The 19,171-nt window shown below is 42.0% G+C and overlaps 1 protein-coding gene across 2 annotated transcripts in view; it reads left to right on the top strand.

The window, feature by feature from the left end:
- adgrd2 (adhesion G protein-coupled receptor D2) overlaps positions 1 to 19,171 on the top strand; it is a 452,918-nt gene that overhangs the window by 4,530 nt on the left and 429,217 nt on the right. For both annotated transcript variants that reach the window (XM_039762694.1, XM_039762695.1), the window contains exon 2: positions 10,335 to 10,407. In XM_039762694.1, coding sequence (XP_039618628.1) covers positions 10,360 to 10,407 — 48 coding nt within the window. In that variant the 5' untranslated portion in view covers positions 10,335 to 10,359. The remainder of the gene's footprint in view (positions 1 to 10,334; positions 10,408 to 19,171) is intronic.

Genomic DNA, 19,171 nt, shown 5'->3' with positions numbered 1-19,171 from the left:
GATGCACTGTAAATATATATATATATATATATATATATACAGTGGTGTGAAAAACTATTTGCCCCCTTCCTGATTTCTTATTCTTTTGCATGTTTGTCACACAAAATGTTTCTGATCATCAAACACATTTAACCATTAGTCAAATATAACACAAGTAAACACAAAATGCAGTTTTAAATGATGGTTTTATTATTTAGGGAGAAAAAATCCAAACCTACATGGCCCTGTGTGAAAAAGTAATTGCCCCTTGTTCAAAAATCACCTAACTGTGGTGTATCACACCTGAGTTCAATTTCCGTAGCCCCCCCAGGCCTGATTACTGCCACACCTGTTTCAATCGAGAAATCACTTAAATAGGAGCTGCCTGACACAGAGAAGTAGACCAAAAGCACCTCAAAAGCTAGACATCATGCCAAGATCCAAAGAAAGTCAGGAACAAATGAGAACAGAAGTAATTGAGATCTATCAGTCTGGTAAAGGTTATAAAGCCATTTCTAAAGCTTTGGGACTCCAGCGAACCACAGTGAGAGCCATTATCCACAAATGGCAAAACATGGAACAGTGGTGAACCTTCCCAGGAGTGGCCGGCCGACCAAAATTACCCCAAGAGCGCAGAGACGACTCATCCGAGAGGTCACAAAGACCCCAGGACAACGTCTAAAGAACTGCAGGCCTCACTTGCCTTAATTAAGGTCAGTGTTCACGACTCCACCATAAGAAAGAGACTGGGCAAAAACGGCCTGCATGGCAGATTTCCAAGACGCAAACTACTGTTAAGCAAAAAGAACATTAGGGCTCGTCTGAATTTTGCTAAGAAAAATCTCAATGATTGCCAAGACTTTTGGGAAAATACCTTGTGGACTGATGAGACAAAAGTTGAACTTTTGGAAGGCAAATGTCCCGTTACATCTGGCGTAAAAGGAACACAGCATTTCAGAACATCATACCAACAGTAAAATATGGTGGTGGTAGTGTGATGGTCTGGGGTTGTTTTGCTGCTTCAGGACCTGGAAGGCTTGCTGTGATAGATGGAACCATGAATTCTACTGTCAACCAAAAAATCCTGAAGGAGAATGTCTGGCCATCTGTTCGTCAAGTCAAGCTGAAGCGATCTTGGGTGCTGCAACAGGACAATGACCCAAAACACACCAGCAAATCCACCTCTGAATGGCTGAAGAAAAACAAAATGAAGACTTTGGAGTGGCCTAGTCAAAGTCCTGACCTGAATCCAATTGAGATGCTATGGCATGACCTTAAAAGGCGGCTCATGCTAGAAAACCCTCAAATAAAGCTGAATTACAACAATTCTGCAAAGATGAGTGGGCCAAAATTCCTCCAGAGCTGTAAAGACTCATTGCAAGTTATCGCAAACGCTTGATTGCAGTCATTGCTGCTAAGGGTGGCCCAACCAGTTATTAGGTTCAGGGGGCAATTACTTTTTCACACTGGGCCATGTAGGTTTGGATTTTTTTCTCCTAAATAATAAAACCATCATTTAAAAACTGCATTTTGTGTTTACTTGTGTTATATTTGACTAATGGTTAAATGTGTTTGATGATCAGAAACATTTTGTGTGACAAACATGCAAAAAAATAAATCAGGAAGGGGCAAATAGTTTTCACACCACTGTATATATATATATATATATATATATATATATATATATATATATATATATATATATATATACATTGTAGATGCTACATATATATACGTACATATATATATAATATGTATGTGTGTATATATATATATATATATATAGTATATATTTATTGGCACCGCTCAAAGTTTTAGAGTCACCCAGAAATTGTCATCATGCATCCAGGATTCGCCTTTTTTCTATTGTAGATGACACTGGGATGTGGTGTGTATTTAAAGAAGAAGCTGACTGATGACCTGCAAGATCTTTGTTTCTCACACTACACACTCTGATGTCCTTCTCCTCTAATGCAGGTTTCCATCTCATCTTTTTCCTGTCTTTTTCTGTCCTGGTCAGATCCAGTTCTCCTTCTTCTCTCAAGACAGTAAAAGAACGATTTGAATGAAATATTCAGTTTCTCTGCCCTGTCGCACTTCATTCTTTAAAAAACTTTCTAGTTTTTTTGAGAAAGCTGTTTCATTTTGAATGAATGCCCGTACCTTGCAACTCAAGTGAACAGAATGACAGGCTTCAGTGGTGCTAATGCAGTTAGGAAGGTTTCTCTAATAACCGATTAGCATGTAAACAGGACTCATTAATTAAAGAGAACCTCAGGGAGTTGACCATTAGGACACTGAAGGAATGGCTGCTGAAAATGGGGCTTTGCAGCAATATGTGAAAAATAAATAAAAAATCAGTCAAGCAGTAGTAGCCTTTATACACACTAGCAATGCCTTTGTTAAATCAATTTAATGGCATCTTGAGACAGAATGGTATGAATTTGTATTCAAAATATGAAAAATTTTGGGTGACCCCCAAACTTTTGAACAGTAGTGTGTGTTTATGTCTGTATTTATATACAAATATATATATATATATATATATATATATATATATTAGTACCATCTATTAGTATATTAGTACAGTATATCATTAGTATATCAATGGGCAGCATGGTGGCATAGTGGTAGCACTGCTGCCTCATAGTAAGGAGCAAGGAGAGTTTGCATGTTCTCCCCGTGTCTGCGTGGCTTTCCTCCGGGTGCTCTGGTTTCCTAGACATGCAGATTAAGTGTATTGGAGATCCTAAATTATCCCTAGTGTGTGTTTGGTGTGCGTGTGTGCGTGTCCTGTGGTGGGCAGGCACCCTGCCCGGGATTTGTTCCTGCCTTGAGCCCTATGCTCCAGCAGACCCCCGAGACCCTATTTTAGGAAATAGCGGGTTGGACAATGACTGACTGACTGACTAGTATATCAATATCCAAAGTCAATAATCCAGAAGAGAAGAAACAGCACCATCTTCTGGATTGGAGAGGAATTCCCAGAGTCTTCAAACTGCCCAAAGGTGCATTTGTGTCAACATATACTCTCTCTCTCTCTCTCTCTCTCTCTATATATATATATATATATATATATATATATATATACAGTATATATATATGCTGTATATGAGGGGGAGTCAAGCTAAAATTAGAAAATGGGGTTTATCAGAAAGCGGAGCGAACCTTAACAAAAGTGATGCTGTCATCTCCACCCTTCTCAATGTACTTGCGCCATCTGCCTGGCAGTGCCGGAATTCGAGCCGAACAAAAGGATGTGTCTTGACCATTTTCTAATAAATCCCATTTTCTTACTTTAGCTTGACTCTCCCTCATATATATACATACTACCAGTCAAAAGTTTTAGAACACCTCAGCTCTTCAGGCATGTGTATATATAGAGCAATTGAGCATTTCACTGCATATTGTATTGCATGTATAATTTGTATGTGACAAATAAGAATTGATTTGATTGATGTGATATACTGAATATAGAACAGGAGTGGCAATGACATTTATTTCTATAGCACATTTTCATAAACAGAATGCAACCCAAAGTTCTCAAAGTGGATTAATCCATCAAGATGGAGGTCTGGACACTTTGTGTCCATGGTTATTCGAGGAGTGATACCGTCTCTCTTATCTACTGTTTATAGACATCCACAATACTGTATGGTACATTTTTTAATGAGGAATTCTGACTTAGTATCCATAGTAATAACTAATTACGACAGGTTCCTAATTGTAGGGGGTTTCATTGTTCATGTGGATTTTCTTTGTGACCCTGTAGCAAGAGAATTTATTAATTTGTTGGCCTCGTTTGATCTTAGCCAGCATGTCAGTCAGCCTACACATGAGGGAGGACACACGCTGGATTTAATCATTTTAAAAGGATTAAAAGTTGACACGAAGTTGGTCATGGATATCATTAAACCTGACAATTTTTGCATTCTATTCAAGAACGGAATACTGCTAACTAGAATTAAGGATCAGCATGTTGTTAAAAAACGTTCTTTTGATGACTCCACAATGTCTCTGTTGGCTAACATTCTCAGTAATCAGTCCAAATTTAGTGCTTGTCTTAGCACAACTAGCAATACTACCAGTAAAATGGAATATTTATGTCTTAGGTGAGAGTTGCAGCCGACATAGTGGCCCCTGAAAAAATTGTTCAGAAACCATCCAGCACTAAAATAGCCTGGAAAACTCATAGAGTGTCAGATCTTTAGTGAAAATTCCATAGGGCTGAGTGTTAACAGAGGAAAACTAAACTGAGAGATAGATAGATAGATAGATATAAAGAAAAGGCATAATATATATAGATAGATAGATAGATAGATAGATAGATAGATAGATAGATAGATAGATAGATAGATACTTTATTAATCCCAAGGGGAAATTCACATACTCCAGCAGAAGCATACTGATAAAAAATAATATTATTTAAAAAAAAAAGCAGTGCAAGTTAAAAAATGCAAGGTGGAGAGTGCGAGGCAGGTATAACAGACAATAACTTTGTATAATGTTAACGTTTACCCCCCCGGATGGAATTGAAGAGTCGCATAGTGTGGGGTCTCCTCAGTCTGTCAGTGGAGCAGGATGGTGACAGCAGTTTGTCGCTGAAGCTGCTCCTCTGTCTGGAGATGATCCTGTTCAGTGGATGCAGTGGATTCTCCATGATTGACAGGAGTCTGCTCAGCACCCGTTGCTCTGCCACGGATGTCAAACTGTCCAGCTCTGTGCCTACAATAGAGCCTGCCTTCCTCACCAGTTTGTCAAGGCATGAGGCGTCCCTCTTCTTTATGCTGCCTCACCAGCTCACCACCGCGTAGAAGAGGGCGCTCGGCACAACCGTCTGATAGAACATCTGCAGCATCTTATTGCAGATGTTGAAGGACGCCAGTCTTCTAATGAAGTATAGTCGGCTCTGTCCTTTCTTACACAGAGCATCAGTATTGGCAGTCCAGTCCAGTTTATCATCCAGCTGCACTCCCAGGTATTTATAGGTCTGCACCCTCTGCACAGTCACCTCTGATGATCACGGGGTCCATGAGGGGCTCCTTGGTTTTGCTGGTGTTCAGGTGTAAGTGGTTTGAGTCGCACCATTTAACAAGTCCTTGATTAGGTTCCTATACTCCTCCTCCTGCCCACTCCTGATGCAGCCCACGATAGCAGTGTCAACAGCGAAAATTTGCACGTGGCAGGACTGCGAGTTGTATTGGAAGTCTAATGTATGTTGGCTGAACAGGACCGGAGAAAGTCCAGTCCCCTGCGGTGCTCCTGTGCTGCTGACCACAATGTCAGACCTGCAGTTCCCAAGACGCACATACTGAGGTCTGTCTGTAAGATAGTCCACGATCCATACCACCAGGTGTGAGTCTACTCCCATTTCTGTCAGCTTGTCCCTAAGGAGCCGAGGTTGGATGGTGTTGAAGGCACTAGAGAAGTCCAGAAACATAATTCTTACAGCACCACTGCCTTTGTCGAGGTTGGAGAGGCATCGGTGTGGCATATAGATGATGGCATCCTCCTCTCCCACCTTCTCCTGGTATGCGAACTGCAGAGGGTCAAGGGCGTGGCGGACCTGTGGCCTCAGGTGGTGAAGCAGCAGCTGATCCATAGTCTTCATCACATGTAATTTCAGGGTGACAGGCCAGATGTCATTCAGCTCACTAGGACATGATACCTTTGGGACTGGGGCAATGCAAGATGTTTTCCAAAGCCTCGAGACTCTCCCCTGTTCCAGGCTCAGGTTGAAGATGCGCTGTAGAGGACTCCCCAGCTCCAACGCACAGGCCTTCAGCAGTCGTGGCGATACTCCATCTGGACCCGCTGCTTTGCTGTCACGAAGTCTCCTCAGCTCTCTCCTTACCTGTGCTGCTGTAATTGTGGGTGGGGGGAAACTCTCTCCTATGCTGGTATCAGCAGAAGGATGGTGGAGGGTGCAGTACTCCGAGGTGAGAGTGGGTTAGGGTGGTCAAACCTGTTAAAGAAGTTCTTCATCTGGTTTGCTCTCTCCACGTCTCTCTCGATGGTGGCATCCCGCTTCGAGCTGCAGCCAGTGATGATCTTCATCCCATCCCACACTTCCTTCATGCTGTTATTCTGCCACTTCTGCTTCAGCTTTCTCCTGTACTGCTCTTTCGCCACCCTGAGCTGGACTTGGAGTTCCTTCTGCACGCGCTTGAGCTCATGCTGATCACCGTCTTTAAAAGCCCTTTTCTTCTGGTTCAAAAGGCCCTTGATGTCACTTGTAATCCATGGCTTGTTGTTAGCGTAGCATCGTACGGTTCTTACTGGAACTACAATGTCCATACAGAAGTTTATGTAGTCAGTAGTGCAGTTAATAACTTCAAAATGAATTTAATCCATTTTGGAATAAGGCTGTAACATAACAAAATGAGGAAAAAGTGATGCGCTGTGAATACTTTATGGATGCACTGTGTATATATATATATATATATATATATATATATATATATATATATATATATATATATATATACAGTGGTGTGAAAAACTATTTGCCCCCCTCCTGATTTCTTATTCTTTTGCATGTTTGTCACACAAAATGTTTCTGATCATCAAACACATTTAACCATTAGTCAAATATAACACAAGTAAACACAAAATGCAGTTTTTAAATAATGGTTTTTATTATTTAGGGAGAAAGAAAATCCAAACCTACATGGGCCTGTGTGAAAAAGTAATTGCCCCCTTGTTCAAAAATAACCTAACTGTGGTGTATCACACCTGAGTTCAATTTCCGTAGCCACCCCCAGGCCTGATTACTGCCACACCTGTTTCAATCAAGAAATCACTTAAATAGGAGCTGCCTGACACAGAGAAGTAGACCAAAAGCACCTCAAAAGCTAGACATCATGCCAAGATCCAAAGAAATTCAGGAACAAATGAGAACAGAAGTAATTGAGATCTATCAGTCTGGCAAAGGTTATAAAGCCATTTCTAAAGCTCTGGGACTCCAGCGAACCACAGTGAGAGCCATTATCCACAAATGGCAAAAACATGGAACAGTGGTGAACCTTCCCAGGAGTGGCCGGCCGACCAAAATTACCCCAAGAGCGCAGAGACGACTCATCCGAGAGGTCACAAAGACCCCAGGACAACATCTAAAGAACTGCAGGCCTCACTTGCCTCAATTAAGGTCAGTGTTCACGACTCCACCATAAGAAAGAGACTGGGCAAAAATGGCCTGCATGGCAGATTTCAATGTTCTCACTATGTGACCCCTGCAGGATATCCCAGTCTGTAGTTCCCAAGCAGTCTCTCAGAGCCTGCTCTGCCTCAGGGGACCACGTCCTGAATGAGTGTGTGGTTGTAGGTAGTTCCCTCACTCTTGGTTTGTAGTGAGGCTGAAGCAGAACCAGGTTATGATCTGCTTTCCCAAGCGCAGGCAGCGGGGTGGCGCTGTATACGTCTTTAACGTTTGCATACAGTAGGTCGATAGTCCTGTTTCCCCGGGTGTTACAATCCACATACTGGGAGAAGGCAGGTGCAGTAACAACAGACTGTTTTACTGCACCGTCTGAAGTACAACTTGGACACTATTCCAGTTATAATGGCAAGAAAATGGTGATTAACCAATGAAATGAGACAGAGCATTATTACTCTTACACATGTAAGCCTGTCATTTAGGGACACTGCAGAAAAATGAAAGTGTCAGTGAGTCTAGTGGTGTCCTACACTATCCAAAGGCAATTGGAAAGTGGAAGAAACTCTGATAGGAGGAGATCTGGCAGAAACAATGTCTCCAGCCAATCAGAAGAGAAGTTTCCGAGGGTCGCCAGCTTGCGTGATCACAGGCGCCTCACAGCACAACAGCTTAACAGTGCAGGTGGACTAAAGCAAGTGTCAGTTTGTACTGTGAAGAGGAGACTTTGTGCAGCAGGATTGACAGGGCGAGTGACAGTGAGAAAGCCATTCCTTAAAGGACACAATAGGGCCTTGAAGTACCGGCTGTGGGCAACTGCAGACTGGAAGAAAGTCTTATGGACAGGGTGTTTGTACGCCGTCAAGTTGGTGACAGGATGGTTTCTTAGTGTGCGACACCATCTGTCAAACATGGAGGAGGACCTGTGGTGGTCTGGGGTTCTTTTGCTTGAATCAGTGTTGGTGACTGGCACAGAGTGACTGGCATTCTGAATCAAAAGGGTTATTGTTTGGCTGTTATATTAGCAAAAGGGAGCTGCTTTGATGAGTTAAATATCTGAATAGAATTATTGATTCCTTGACTTATTTTTTTATTTGCCGTTATGTATTTTTTCTATGCCTTGATATCATGAAACATTAAGATGTTAAGCTGCCTGCATTTCCATTAAAACAGAGATATTCTTAAACTTCTGACTGATAGTCAGAATGTACGTGTGCTGTATTGCTGGGTCTGGGGTTTGGGGCTCTAAGTAATCTAAGTAATCAACATCGATCTTAAAATCTGTGATGTGCCATTTGTTAGAATGATATAGTGTATGTAATGCATACGCCTCTGTTATATGCCATTTGGTATAGGATTCTTGTGTTGATGTTTGTTATGTGCCGTCTGTTTAGTGGGTACACTAAAGTTACATTTACATGGAAGTATTGTGCAGATTATACCATACTGATTCTTTTTTTGATCTAATGGAGTACAGAAGGGTAACTGAATGTCTTTCTTTTAATATCAGGGGGCTATTTATAATTGAGAACACAACATGTATGCATTGTCTGTTAACATGGACACGTATGATTTGCATTGGTGTCTCAGAAGTGATTGGCTACTCAGTGGTACAATCAGCAGTCACGGCTGTTTGTATTTGTCAGCCACCATACCACCTGCTTCCATCTGAAGCTAAGCATGTTCAGGCTCGGCCAGTGCTGGGATGGGAGACCATCTAGGAAAAAGCTTGGGTTGCTGCTGGAAGATGTGCTGAAGAGGCCTACAGGGGGCACTTACCATGTGGGTCCCCAAGCCCCAGTGCAGTGACGGGGACACTGTGCTGTAAAAATGGTGCTGAGTCTTAAAACCGAGGTCCTGACTCTCTGACGTTGTAAAAGATCCCTGGGCATGCTTCGTAAGGAGTGGGGTGTATCCTGATGTCCAGGCTAAATTGCCCACCAGGGCCTAGTCGTTCTGGCCCCGGTGGAAACCAGTGGCATGTACAGCCATTCCAACCCAACACACATAGCCAGAGACACGTAGTTTGCCACACAATACGTGTTTATTTTGGCGGGGAAGCGCTTTTCCCTCGCTCCCCACAGCAGCACAGTACAAATAAGCAGAGCACCAAAATACACTGCTCACAGTCCCTTCTTCTTTGTCTCCCTGTCGCCCGCCTACACTCCTCCTCTTGGCAAGCTTTGTCCCTCTTCCTCCCGACTCTGGCTTTCTGAATGGAGTGAGGCGGCTCCTTTTTAGCAGACCCTGGGAGTGTTCCAGGTGCCTCATTAATCACTCCCAGCCCATATAGGACTCTGCAGCTCCCCCTGGTGGCTTCCCGTGGAACCCCACAGGGCTGTGCCACACTCCAACTCTCAGCGTGCCCTGTGGGAATCTGTGGTGCCACAGCCACCCAGGCGCGCCCCGTGGGAGGTAGTGCCCTGCCGATGCTCTCTCTCCAGGTCCTTCCAGCCTGCCCGTCACACCCCTTAATCACCCCCTGTCTCTGATTGGCTATTTCTCTCTCACCACTTCGCCTACCTAAACAACTAATGTGTGGTGAGTGTATGGTGCAAAAAAATGTCCGCCGTCACATCATCCAGGTGGACGCTGCACTTTAGTGGTGGTTGATATAATGCGCTCAATGAGACATAAAACCAAAGTACTGACTATCTGGGGTCTTTAAAGGTCCTTGGGAATCTTCTCAAAATAGTAGGGTGTATTCCGACATCCTGGTTAAATTGCCCACCAAACTGAGGTGCTGACTCTCTGGGGTCATTAAACATCTCTGGGCATCCCTGGGTACCTTGATGCCCATCACATTATGGCTTCCTAATCACCCCCTGTCTCTAATTGGCTGTCTCTCTCACCATTGACTGGCTCAATAATGGCTGCCATCGCAACATCCAGGTGGGTGCTACACAAAGGTGGTAGTTAAAAGAGCCCCCCACTCTCTATGGAAAAGGTTTTGACCAGTGAGAAAAGCACCATGTAAATGTAATTCAGTGTTATTCTTAATAATAATAATTTGAAGACATTGTTTTTCAAAAAAAAAGAAGCTACAGACACATAACCAAATAAGAAATCAATTACACATATAAGATCACTGCCAAATGTCCTCAGAGACACCCCGCATTTGCATTTCATTCCAGGAATCCATGGATAGAAGAATCTTCTGTAAATCCTCCCTAACTTGATTTCTTCTTCTTCTACATTTCAGTCCTTCTTGGAATCCTGAAATCAATATGAATGGCCCCTGGCAGAGGCTGCTTTTTTGTTTCTTCCTTCGCCTGGTAAGTACGGCTCTTTACACATATTTACGACTCCTGAAAGATTTATTAAAGGAGGAATTCATCTTCCCTTTTGAAAAGAATTTTTGCCTGTTGAAGCGAATGTGCTATAACTGATAGGCCTGCACCTCCAAGGACAATGCATTGTTTGAGAGAGCCTTTGTCTGCTCATAAATAAAAATCCCGGCCTACTGCCGAGACCACCCCCCCCCATCAGAGAAGCCAAATGGAAGCTCCATCCCGATTTCAGGTCACCTCAGCCTCTTGATCAGTTTCTCGGATTTTCCATTGAACTGTTCTGGGAAGAGACTTCCTAGGGTGACCAAAATCTGTCTGCTCTCCCTTAACCAGATAGATAGGTTTTTTAGTGAGGACCAGGGGTCTTATTTACTGTATGTATAAAACTTTATGTGAATTTTGAATGCGAAAGCATGCTTTACTCCACAAAACAGGAAAATGTGTATGCTAAAAATCTGTCTATAAAACTTGGTGTAAAGGCGCTGTATAAATATTAATGTATTATTATTATTATTAGGATTATTATTATTCCATTTCTACACAATTTACCTTTTCTAAATCAAAATTATCTTGTAAACGTGCGTACGTAAACACGCTTCGACTCCCCGCTGCCCTGGAACTACCATATATGGACTATGCAAATGAGCCTCATACACACATAATTACAATGCTGCAGAATTTCATTGGTTGGTAGAGCAGCCTCCCACCTGATACATCTGGCTGTGCTCCTCAACTGAGGGCATCACGAACATGCACGGCATTATAGCGCCTTTCCTCTGCGCTCTGGGGGTCCAGGAAAGGCCAGCATCTAAGCGGATAGCGACTGTCATCTGCCACATGTAATGATCTGATTGCTGTTACAATGAATTGAACAGGTCTTTAGGAAACAGTGAGGGTTCAGCCAGTCACCTTATCAGCGAGCCAGCCGTCACGTCCAGCACCATCACGTCTGCCAAAGCTACTTTCCTTCAAAATAAATTAATCACGGGTTGAACCAGGCTACCAAGCCACCTCATTTTTCTTTCTCATCTTGGCATCACAGATGACTTGTGTGTTAATGGAATGTTACTTCTAACACTTAACAAAAGCAGCTTCATTCTCGCTAGGCGCCCTTATTGCAATATGAGTGCAGTTAATTTTGCTCTGATATAAACTGACAATATAAAGTGTCGAAGAAACTATAAAAGTTCTTCAGTATTTAAACATTTATAGTTTTATAGCAAGTGTGGACAAACTTTTCTGGTGGCAGGCTGTATTGTTGATAACGACTTGTATCTATCAATTATATAGTGCCTTTCATATCTATCTATCTATCAATTATATAGTGCCTTTCATATCTATCTATCTATCTATCTATCTATCTATCTATCTATCTATCTATCATATAGTGCCTTTCATATCTATCTATCTATCTATCTATCTATCTATCTATCTATCTATCTATTTATCTATCTATTATATAGTGCCTTTCATATCTATCTATCTATCTATCTATCTATCTATCTATCTATCTATCTATTATATAGTGCCTTTCATATCTATCTATCTATCTATCTATCTATCTATCTATCTATCTATCTATCTATCTATCTATCTATCTATCTATATAGTGCCTTTCATATCTATCTATCTATCTATCTATCTATCTATCTATCTATCTATCTATCTATCTATCTATCTATCTATTATATAGTGCCTTTCATATCTATCTATCTATCTATCTATCTATCTATCTATCTATCTATCTATCGATGCCAAATGCACATGTCTCTGTTTTGTGCCATTTGGAGTGAGAATTGTAAAAGCAGTTTTAATGTGTGTGATGCACCACCTGCTATAATGACAAATGCAATGCTTATGCTTCTGTTTTATGCCATTTGGTGTGGGATTTGTTAAAGTAGTGTTAATGTTTGTGATGCTCCATCTGTTGAATAACAATTGCAATGCATTTTATTACTACAGATGTTTGTGACTCACCATCAGTTGGAATGTAAAATACAATGCATACTGTATGTCTCAATTACATGCCATTTGGAATGGGATTTTTTAAAGTAGTGTTAATATTTGTGATGTGCAATGAATATATTTTAATATTTTGCAGTTTAGTATGGAACTGTAAAAGCGGGGTTAATGTTTATGATGTGCCATCTGTTGGAATGACAGAGACATGGCAACTGGATGGGTACACAGATACAAAGACACTGCTCCTTTAATTAAGGTGGGTGTTAATTTTAAAAACAGTTGCTTCAGGAAATGGTTTAACTTTTCAGTAAAAGCTATTGAGAGCAACAGTCAATTTTAAAGTAAAGCGATATCACTATGACATTGTTCTGGTTATGAAGATGAAACTGTTATCTTCTGTGTAAATGGTAAATAGCAACTGAGATGCCAGATGTCAAAACAATTAGTTCATTACTTTATATCTGTTAGTTTGCTTCTATTTTTGGTTTTTGCTTGCAACTGTATGTGCTATTAAATTAATGATGCCATGAGCACAGCAGGATTACAAAGCCTTGAAAACAAATCCAGAGTTATGTGTAGTTGGTGGAAATCAAGCAAAAATTGCAAAACGGGTCTGGTGATACCTAAAACACTTAAAGAAAGATAAAATTCACCACAAAAGATGGCAACATGAGTTTCATATCTGGTGCAGGCCACACTTATATACATACAAATGTAAACTCACTGAGTAAATAATTACGAAGACCTGCACAGCTCCTTAGCCATGTGATTTTCTTCTCAGCCAATCGTGTGGCAGCAGCACAATGCATAAACTCCTGCAGATACAGGTTAGGCACTTCAGTTAATGTTCACATCAAACAGCAAAAAAAGGAAATAAATGTGATCACAGTCATTTATATCGAGGTGTGATTATTGGTGCCAGATGGGCTGGTTTGTGTATTTCTGTAACAGCTGACCATCTTATTCATTTAAAACTCATTGTATATCTAACATAGTATTTCATATGCCATTGTCCTCTTTCCATAAACAAAGAATTATAACACATTTGAAAAGCATAATTAAAACAAGACGTTTCGTTACAGAATCACAAGTTCGCAAATCAAATGAACCAGAATCATTAGACTGATTCTCAGGTAGTGAGTGACTCGTTCATTAATCAAAGGAGTCAAGATATCGTGAGTCGGGCGGTTCGCGCGCATGCGCTTGAAAAGTCTATAAGGAAAACGGAGCGCGCTGACGACTTCATCCAGGAGGAACTCGCATGTGCTTTGGCGCTCCCGTGGCGCTCCACCAAATCGACTTGTTCTTCTTCACCAATTGCTCCGCAGACAACGAATCGTTCGCGAAGTTCCCATCACAAACTGACAACTCACCGGCACACAACACGTTGTAGTTCAAAGAATCTTTGACCGAAAACAGTGCGATTGTTGCCTCGCAGCACCCCGTATTTGCTGTGATCTCGAGCCCTGTGACTATACGTTTTGTTCCCAAAATTAAAATGGTAGATGATCTTCTACCGTGGAAGAAATCTAAGGGAAATTTTTTTTTGTAACAGGAATAGGAGATGTAGATTGATCTCAAGAAAGATGATTTTGAGGGTGGCTGAAGGGGAATTGCGGTAGTTTTATACTAAAGTTTTCTTTTTTTAATTCTGGGATTTTTTGGGATCTCTCATTGCACATACAGATTCAATCTATATGTAAAATTAAATTTATAGGGGGTCTGTGAGAAAACAGTTATTGTGGGCTTTATGTAACATCCATCCATCCATCCATTATCCATCCCGCTATATCCTAACTACAGGGGTCTGCTGGAGCCAATCCTAGCCAACACAGGGCGCAAGGCAGGAAACAAACCCCGGGCAGGGCGCCAGCCCACCACAGTGTATGCAACAAGCTTTCAGCTTTTACGTTTTAGTAACATGTATTTGCATAGTAGACACTTTTATCCAACACGACTTACAAATGATAACATAATCAAATTTGATTTATTTTTGTACGATGAATAGGCAAGTTGCACCCCCAGAAAATGCCATCCACTATAACTTCACTGCTAAACATTGTTGTGACTTGTTGGACTTCTTCAATTCTAAGATTGCCTTGCATCAAATGACATGCTTTCCTCTCTTTATTCATACAGTGCATCCAGAAAGTGTTCACAGCGCATCACTTTTTCCACATTTTGTTATGTTCCAGCCTTATTCCAAAATGGATTAAATTCATTTTCTTCCTCAGAATTCTACACACAACACCCCATAATGACAACGTGAAAAAAAGTATTCTTGAGGTTTTTGCAAATTTCTTAAAAATAAAAAATTTGAGAAAGCACCCTGTCGTATGCAAGTTCTCTGCTCGGTTTTGCAGACTGGCGGCACCCAGCGTCAAAGCAGTGCTACTGTTCCTGTGTGATTATCCTTTCTTTTAAGATCCACATCCCTGACGTGGCTTTATAAATACACTGAAATGAACCGCATACTGTTTATTAGTTTAATGCATCTGATTGTAATTAACCTGTAACAATATAATGGTCCACGGAATGATCAAACTATTCCAAATGCCATAACTGCGTTAGCGGTGTTACTCTCACTGCACCTCGGATCCCACAGCGAATCATCTTTTCCATATTACTGTCACTGAACCACTCGGAGTATTTATATCACTGTATCTGAGTGTGAATCACAGCTGTACAGCAGCTGATCAGAATGAGAATTATCATTATACAGCATCAAGCACACACTGTCTCAGTCATGCACACAGTCTATATGAACTGCTGTTATACGGCAAACGCTTCAGAGCCTTTCCTGTACGGACCTTGCGGTTCAGAAACAGTTTCATCCCAAAAACTATAAACGCACTCAATCAGTCCATCAAGTGCTCCTTGTAGAACTATCTGTACTTAAAGTACAATCACCTCACTGTAAACTTACGATAGTTATAATATTACACAACCTGAGCCACTTTATAAAGTGCATATTTACAGATGATGACAATATCATTTTTAAGATGAAGTGCAGCAACATATGTTTATTATATTATACAGATAAAACTTTAACTACACGGTTTCACAGCGCTAGCGATCCGCTGGCACTCCATTCACAGATTGTTCCTTGCTCGCGCTGTATTCTTGCTGGTACTGACGCGACACTGGAAGGATAGATGGATAGAATAATTAAACATGTACTACGAAGATATTTCGATGTTCCTTAAAAGTTTTGAAGAATCGGCGTTCTAAGCTTACAGATGGCTTAACGTCTATTACAGAGCTGATTGTGTGGCGATTGGGTATTTGGAGAAAGAAAAGGAAGGACAGGAATTGGAGGTTAGTACGTCTGAAAGAGACAGTACTGCTGCAATAAAGTATTTCATCGAAGGTCACGCACGGCGCAGCAAGCATCTTGCGGGAGGCAGGAACAATCTCTGGACAGGGCGCCAGCTCGTCACTATCACTGCGCCACTGTGTTCCCATGTTTAATAACATGCTTTAATTCCTATCATCATGAAAATGATATCAAGTATACATCTCAGTATTTTAATTATTCAGAGTGCTGTGACCTCTTGGGCACGGCCATCAGCAATGTGTCTGTCTGCGGAGAGAGTGCCGACCTCATCGAGAGGTTTACTTACCTCAGCAGTGACATTCATGTGACTCTTGTGACTCTTCCTATGAAGTCAGTAGACAGATTGGGAGAGCACAAACGCGAATATCAGCAGAGTTTCTTTGTAACCTTTGTTGATTTTTGTAAAGTGTTGACTCAGTTGATCGAGCCACCCTGTGGGACATCCCCTCAAGGTTGATGGATAGCATGGCTTGCCTGTACACTGGTACTGTGAGTGCTGTGCAGAGTGTAGGCAGGACCTCTGTGTTTTTCCCAGTTGATTCTGAGGTTCATTAAGGGTGTGTTTTTGCTCCTACTCTCTTCAAAGCTTGAATGGACTGAGTGTTGGGCAGGGGGGCTCTAGCGGCTCTGGGGCATCTGTTGGTGAAGAGAGGTTCACTGATCTTGACTTGGCTGACGATGCTGTGATCTTCATGGAGTCAAGGGAGGCTCTGATGGAGGCTATTGAGAGGCTGAGTGAGGAGTCTGAGTGTCTGGGCTTGTGAGTGTCCTGATAAAAACTGAGAGTCAGGCCTTTATTGGCCTCTTGGGCACGGCCATCAGCAGTGTGTCTGTCTTCAGAGAGAGTGTCAACCTCATCGAGAAGTTTACTTACCTCAGCAGTGACATTCGTGTGTCTGGTGACTCTTCCTATGAAGTCAGTAGACAGATTGGGAGAGCATGGGGGGGTTGTCATGAGGTCACTGGAAAAGGGTGTGTGGCACTCCTGATATCTACGCAAAAGGACGAAGGTCCAAGTCTTTAGAGTCCTGGTGCTTCCTGTTTGTGAGACATGGATGCTGTCCAGTGACCTGAGTTGAAGACTGGACTCCTTTGCTACTGTGACACTTAAATGAGCCTGTATACGCACCATAAAATATATTTATTTATTCTGCTGTCTGTTCTGAAGTCTCCGAGTGCCTTCTTTGGGGGACTCTTTGACATTCAAGAGTCAGCGTAGAAAAAAAACAAATTCAATGCACTGGGATTCAGGTGAATACTTGTTATAGAACTGGAATAGGGTGCACTTACTTTTACACATGGCTCTATTGTTATTTTTTTTTAAATTGCATCACACGAAGGGAAACAAAGGTGTTGCTTTGTAGTTGCCCACCGGTTTGGTGCCTGTTAGAGGTCCTCTTTTTGGTCCCAAACGCCGTGGGTTTCCACTGTTAGTTAAAGAATGGAGTCAATTGTCTGATTTTTTTTGTTTTTTCCCGACCCAACCCCTCTTCTTGACTACAATTTAAAAGCCTTATTTTTCTCCACCCTGTGAAACTGAATCTCCTTTAATGTAATCTGTTACCACACTACATTGTAATTTTCTTTGGATTGCTGGGGTTTTATTGTCATTCGTTTTGAAAAGAAAATCCACAAAGATGTGTTATCCTTTATACATTTCTTTTGAAAAGAAATCGCAATAATAATAAGCAACATAATCCCTTATTTGCGAATCATAAAAATGTTTTTGTTACCTTGAAGTTTAGTCAACTGAGCAGGGTGTAGCAGGTGACCGAGTTTTAGGGAGTTCTTGGTTCCTTCCTGAAACTGAAACTGCACCGGTAATGTATTCATGCAAACTCAAAGGTCCTTCGGAGAAACGGCATCTGCATGATACCATTGTAGACATGGAAGGCTCCTGGTGATGTGAGGAGAGTTCAAACATCATGGTGTGACAAAGGTACCGAAACAGTGTGAAGGACACCATCAACAAATCTTAACGAAAGCAGACATGAAGCTGAAGAAGATACAGAGGGGAAACCCACAACCTTCTTCTTCTTTTATCAGCTGCACCCGTTAGGGGTTGCCACAGCGGATCATCTTGTCCCATCTCTTCCTGTCCTCATCATCTTGCTCTGTCACACCCATCACCTGCATGTCCTCTCTCAGCACATCCATAAACCTCCTCTTAGGCCTTCCTCTGTTCCTCTTACCTGGTAGCTCTATCCTAAGCACCCTTCTCTCAATATACTCATCATCTCTCAAGCTGTAATGCTGTTGGTGAGCAGTGCGCTAAATACACTGTTGAGTGGAGAAGCTTCTAAGTTGAGGTAGTGGCCTGAGATTTTCTTGCTTTGTATTTGAGTTTAACGGATTAGCAAGGAGGAAGCAAGGACAGCTATGAAGAGGATGAAAAATGGAAAGGCCATTGGTCCAGATGACATACCTGTGGAAGCATGGAGGTGTTTAAGAGATGGCAGTGGAGTTATTTAGGAATAAGGGGGATTTGCAGGACTGCAGTAACTACAGGGGAATAAAACTGATGAGCCACAGCATGAAGTTATGGGACAGAGTAGTGGAAGCTCATTTAAGAAGTGAGGTGATGATTAGTGAGCAGCAGAAAGAGCACCACAGATGAGATGTTTGCTCTGAAGATGTTGACGGAGAAGTTTAGAGAAGGCCAGAAGAAGTTGCATTGCATCTTTGTGGACCTGGAGAAAGCATATGACAGGGTGAAGAGAGAGGAGTTGTGGTATTGTATGAAGAAGTCGGGAGTGGAAAAGTACGTGAGAGTTGTACAGGATATGTATGAGGGAAATGTGACAGTGGTGAGGTCTGCGGTAGGAGTGACGGATACATTCAACTTGGAGGTGGGATTACATCAGGGATCGGCTCTGAGCCCTTTCTTATTTGCAGTGGTGATGGACAGGTTGACAGACGAGATTAGATAGGAGTCCCCGTTGACTGTGATGTTTGCTGATGACATAGGGAGCAGGTTGAGGAGACCCTGGAGAGGTGGAGATATGCTCTAGAGAGGAGAGGAATGAAGGTCAGTAGGAACAAGACAGAATACGTGTGTAAATAAGAGGGAGGTCAGTGGAATGGTGAGGATGCAGGGAGTAGAGTTGGCAAAGGTGGAGAAGTTTACATACTTGGGATCAACAGTACAGAGTAATGGGGATTGTGGAAGAGAGGTGAAGAAGAGAGTGCAGGCAGGGTGGAATGGGTGGAGAAGAGTGTCAGGAGTGAATTGTGACAGACGGGTATCAGCAAGAGTGACAGGGAAGGTCTACAGGACGGTAGTGAGACCAGCTAGGTTATATGGGCTGGAGACAGTGGCACTGAGTAGAAAGCAGGAGACAGAGCTGGAGGTACCAGAGTTAAAGATGCTAAGATGTGCATTGGGTGTGACGAGGATGGACAGGATTAGAAATGAGGACATTAGAGGGTCAGCTCTGGTTGAACGGTTGG

This window comes from Polypterus senegalus, chromosome 9, assembly GCF_016835505.1.
Source record: "Polypterus senegalus isolate Bchr_013 chromosome 9, ASM1683550v1, whole genome shotgun sequence".
NCBI lineage: Eukaryota > Metazoa > Chordata > Cladistia > Polypteriformes > Polypteridae > Polypterus > Polypterus senegalus.
The sequence above is the reverse complement of the archived record's forward strand: the minus strand, read 5'-3'. Positions and strand labels throughout refer to the sequence as shown.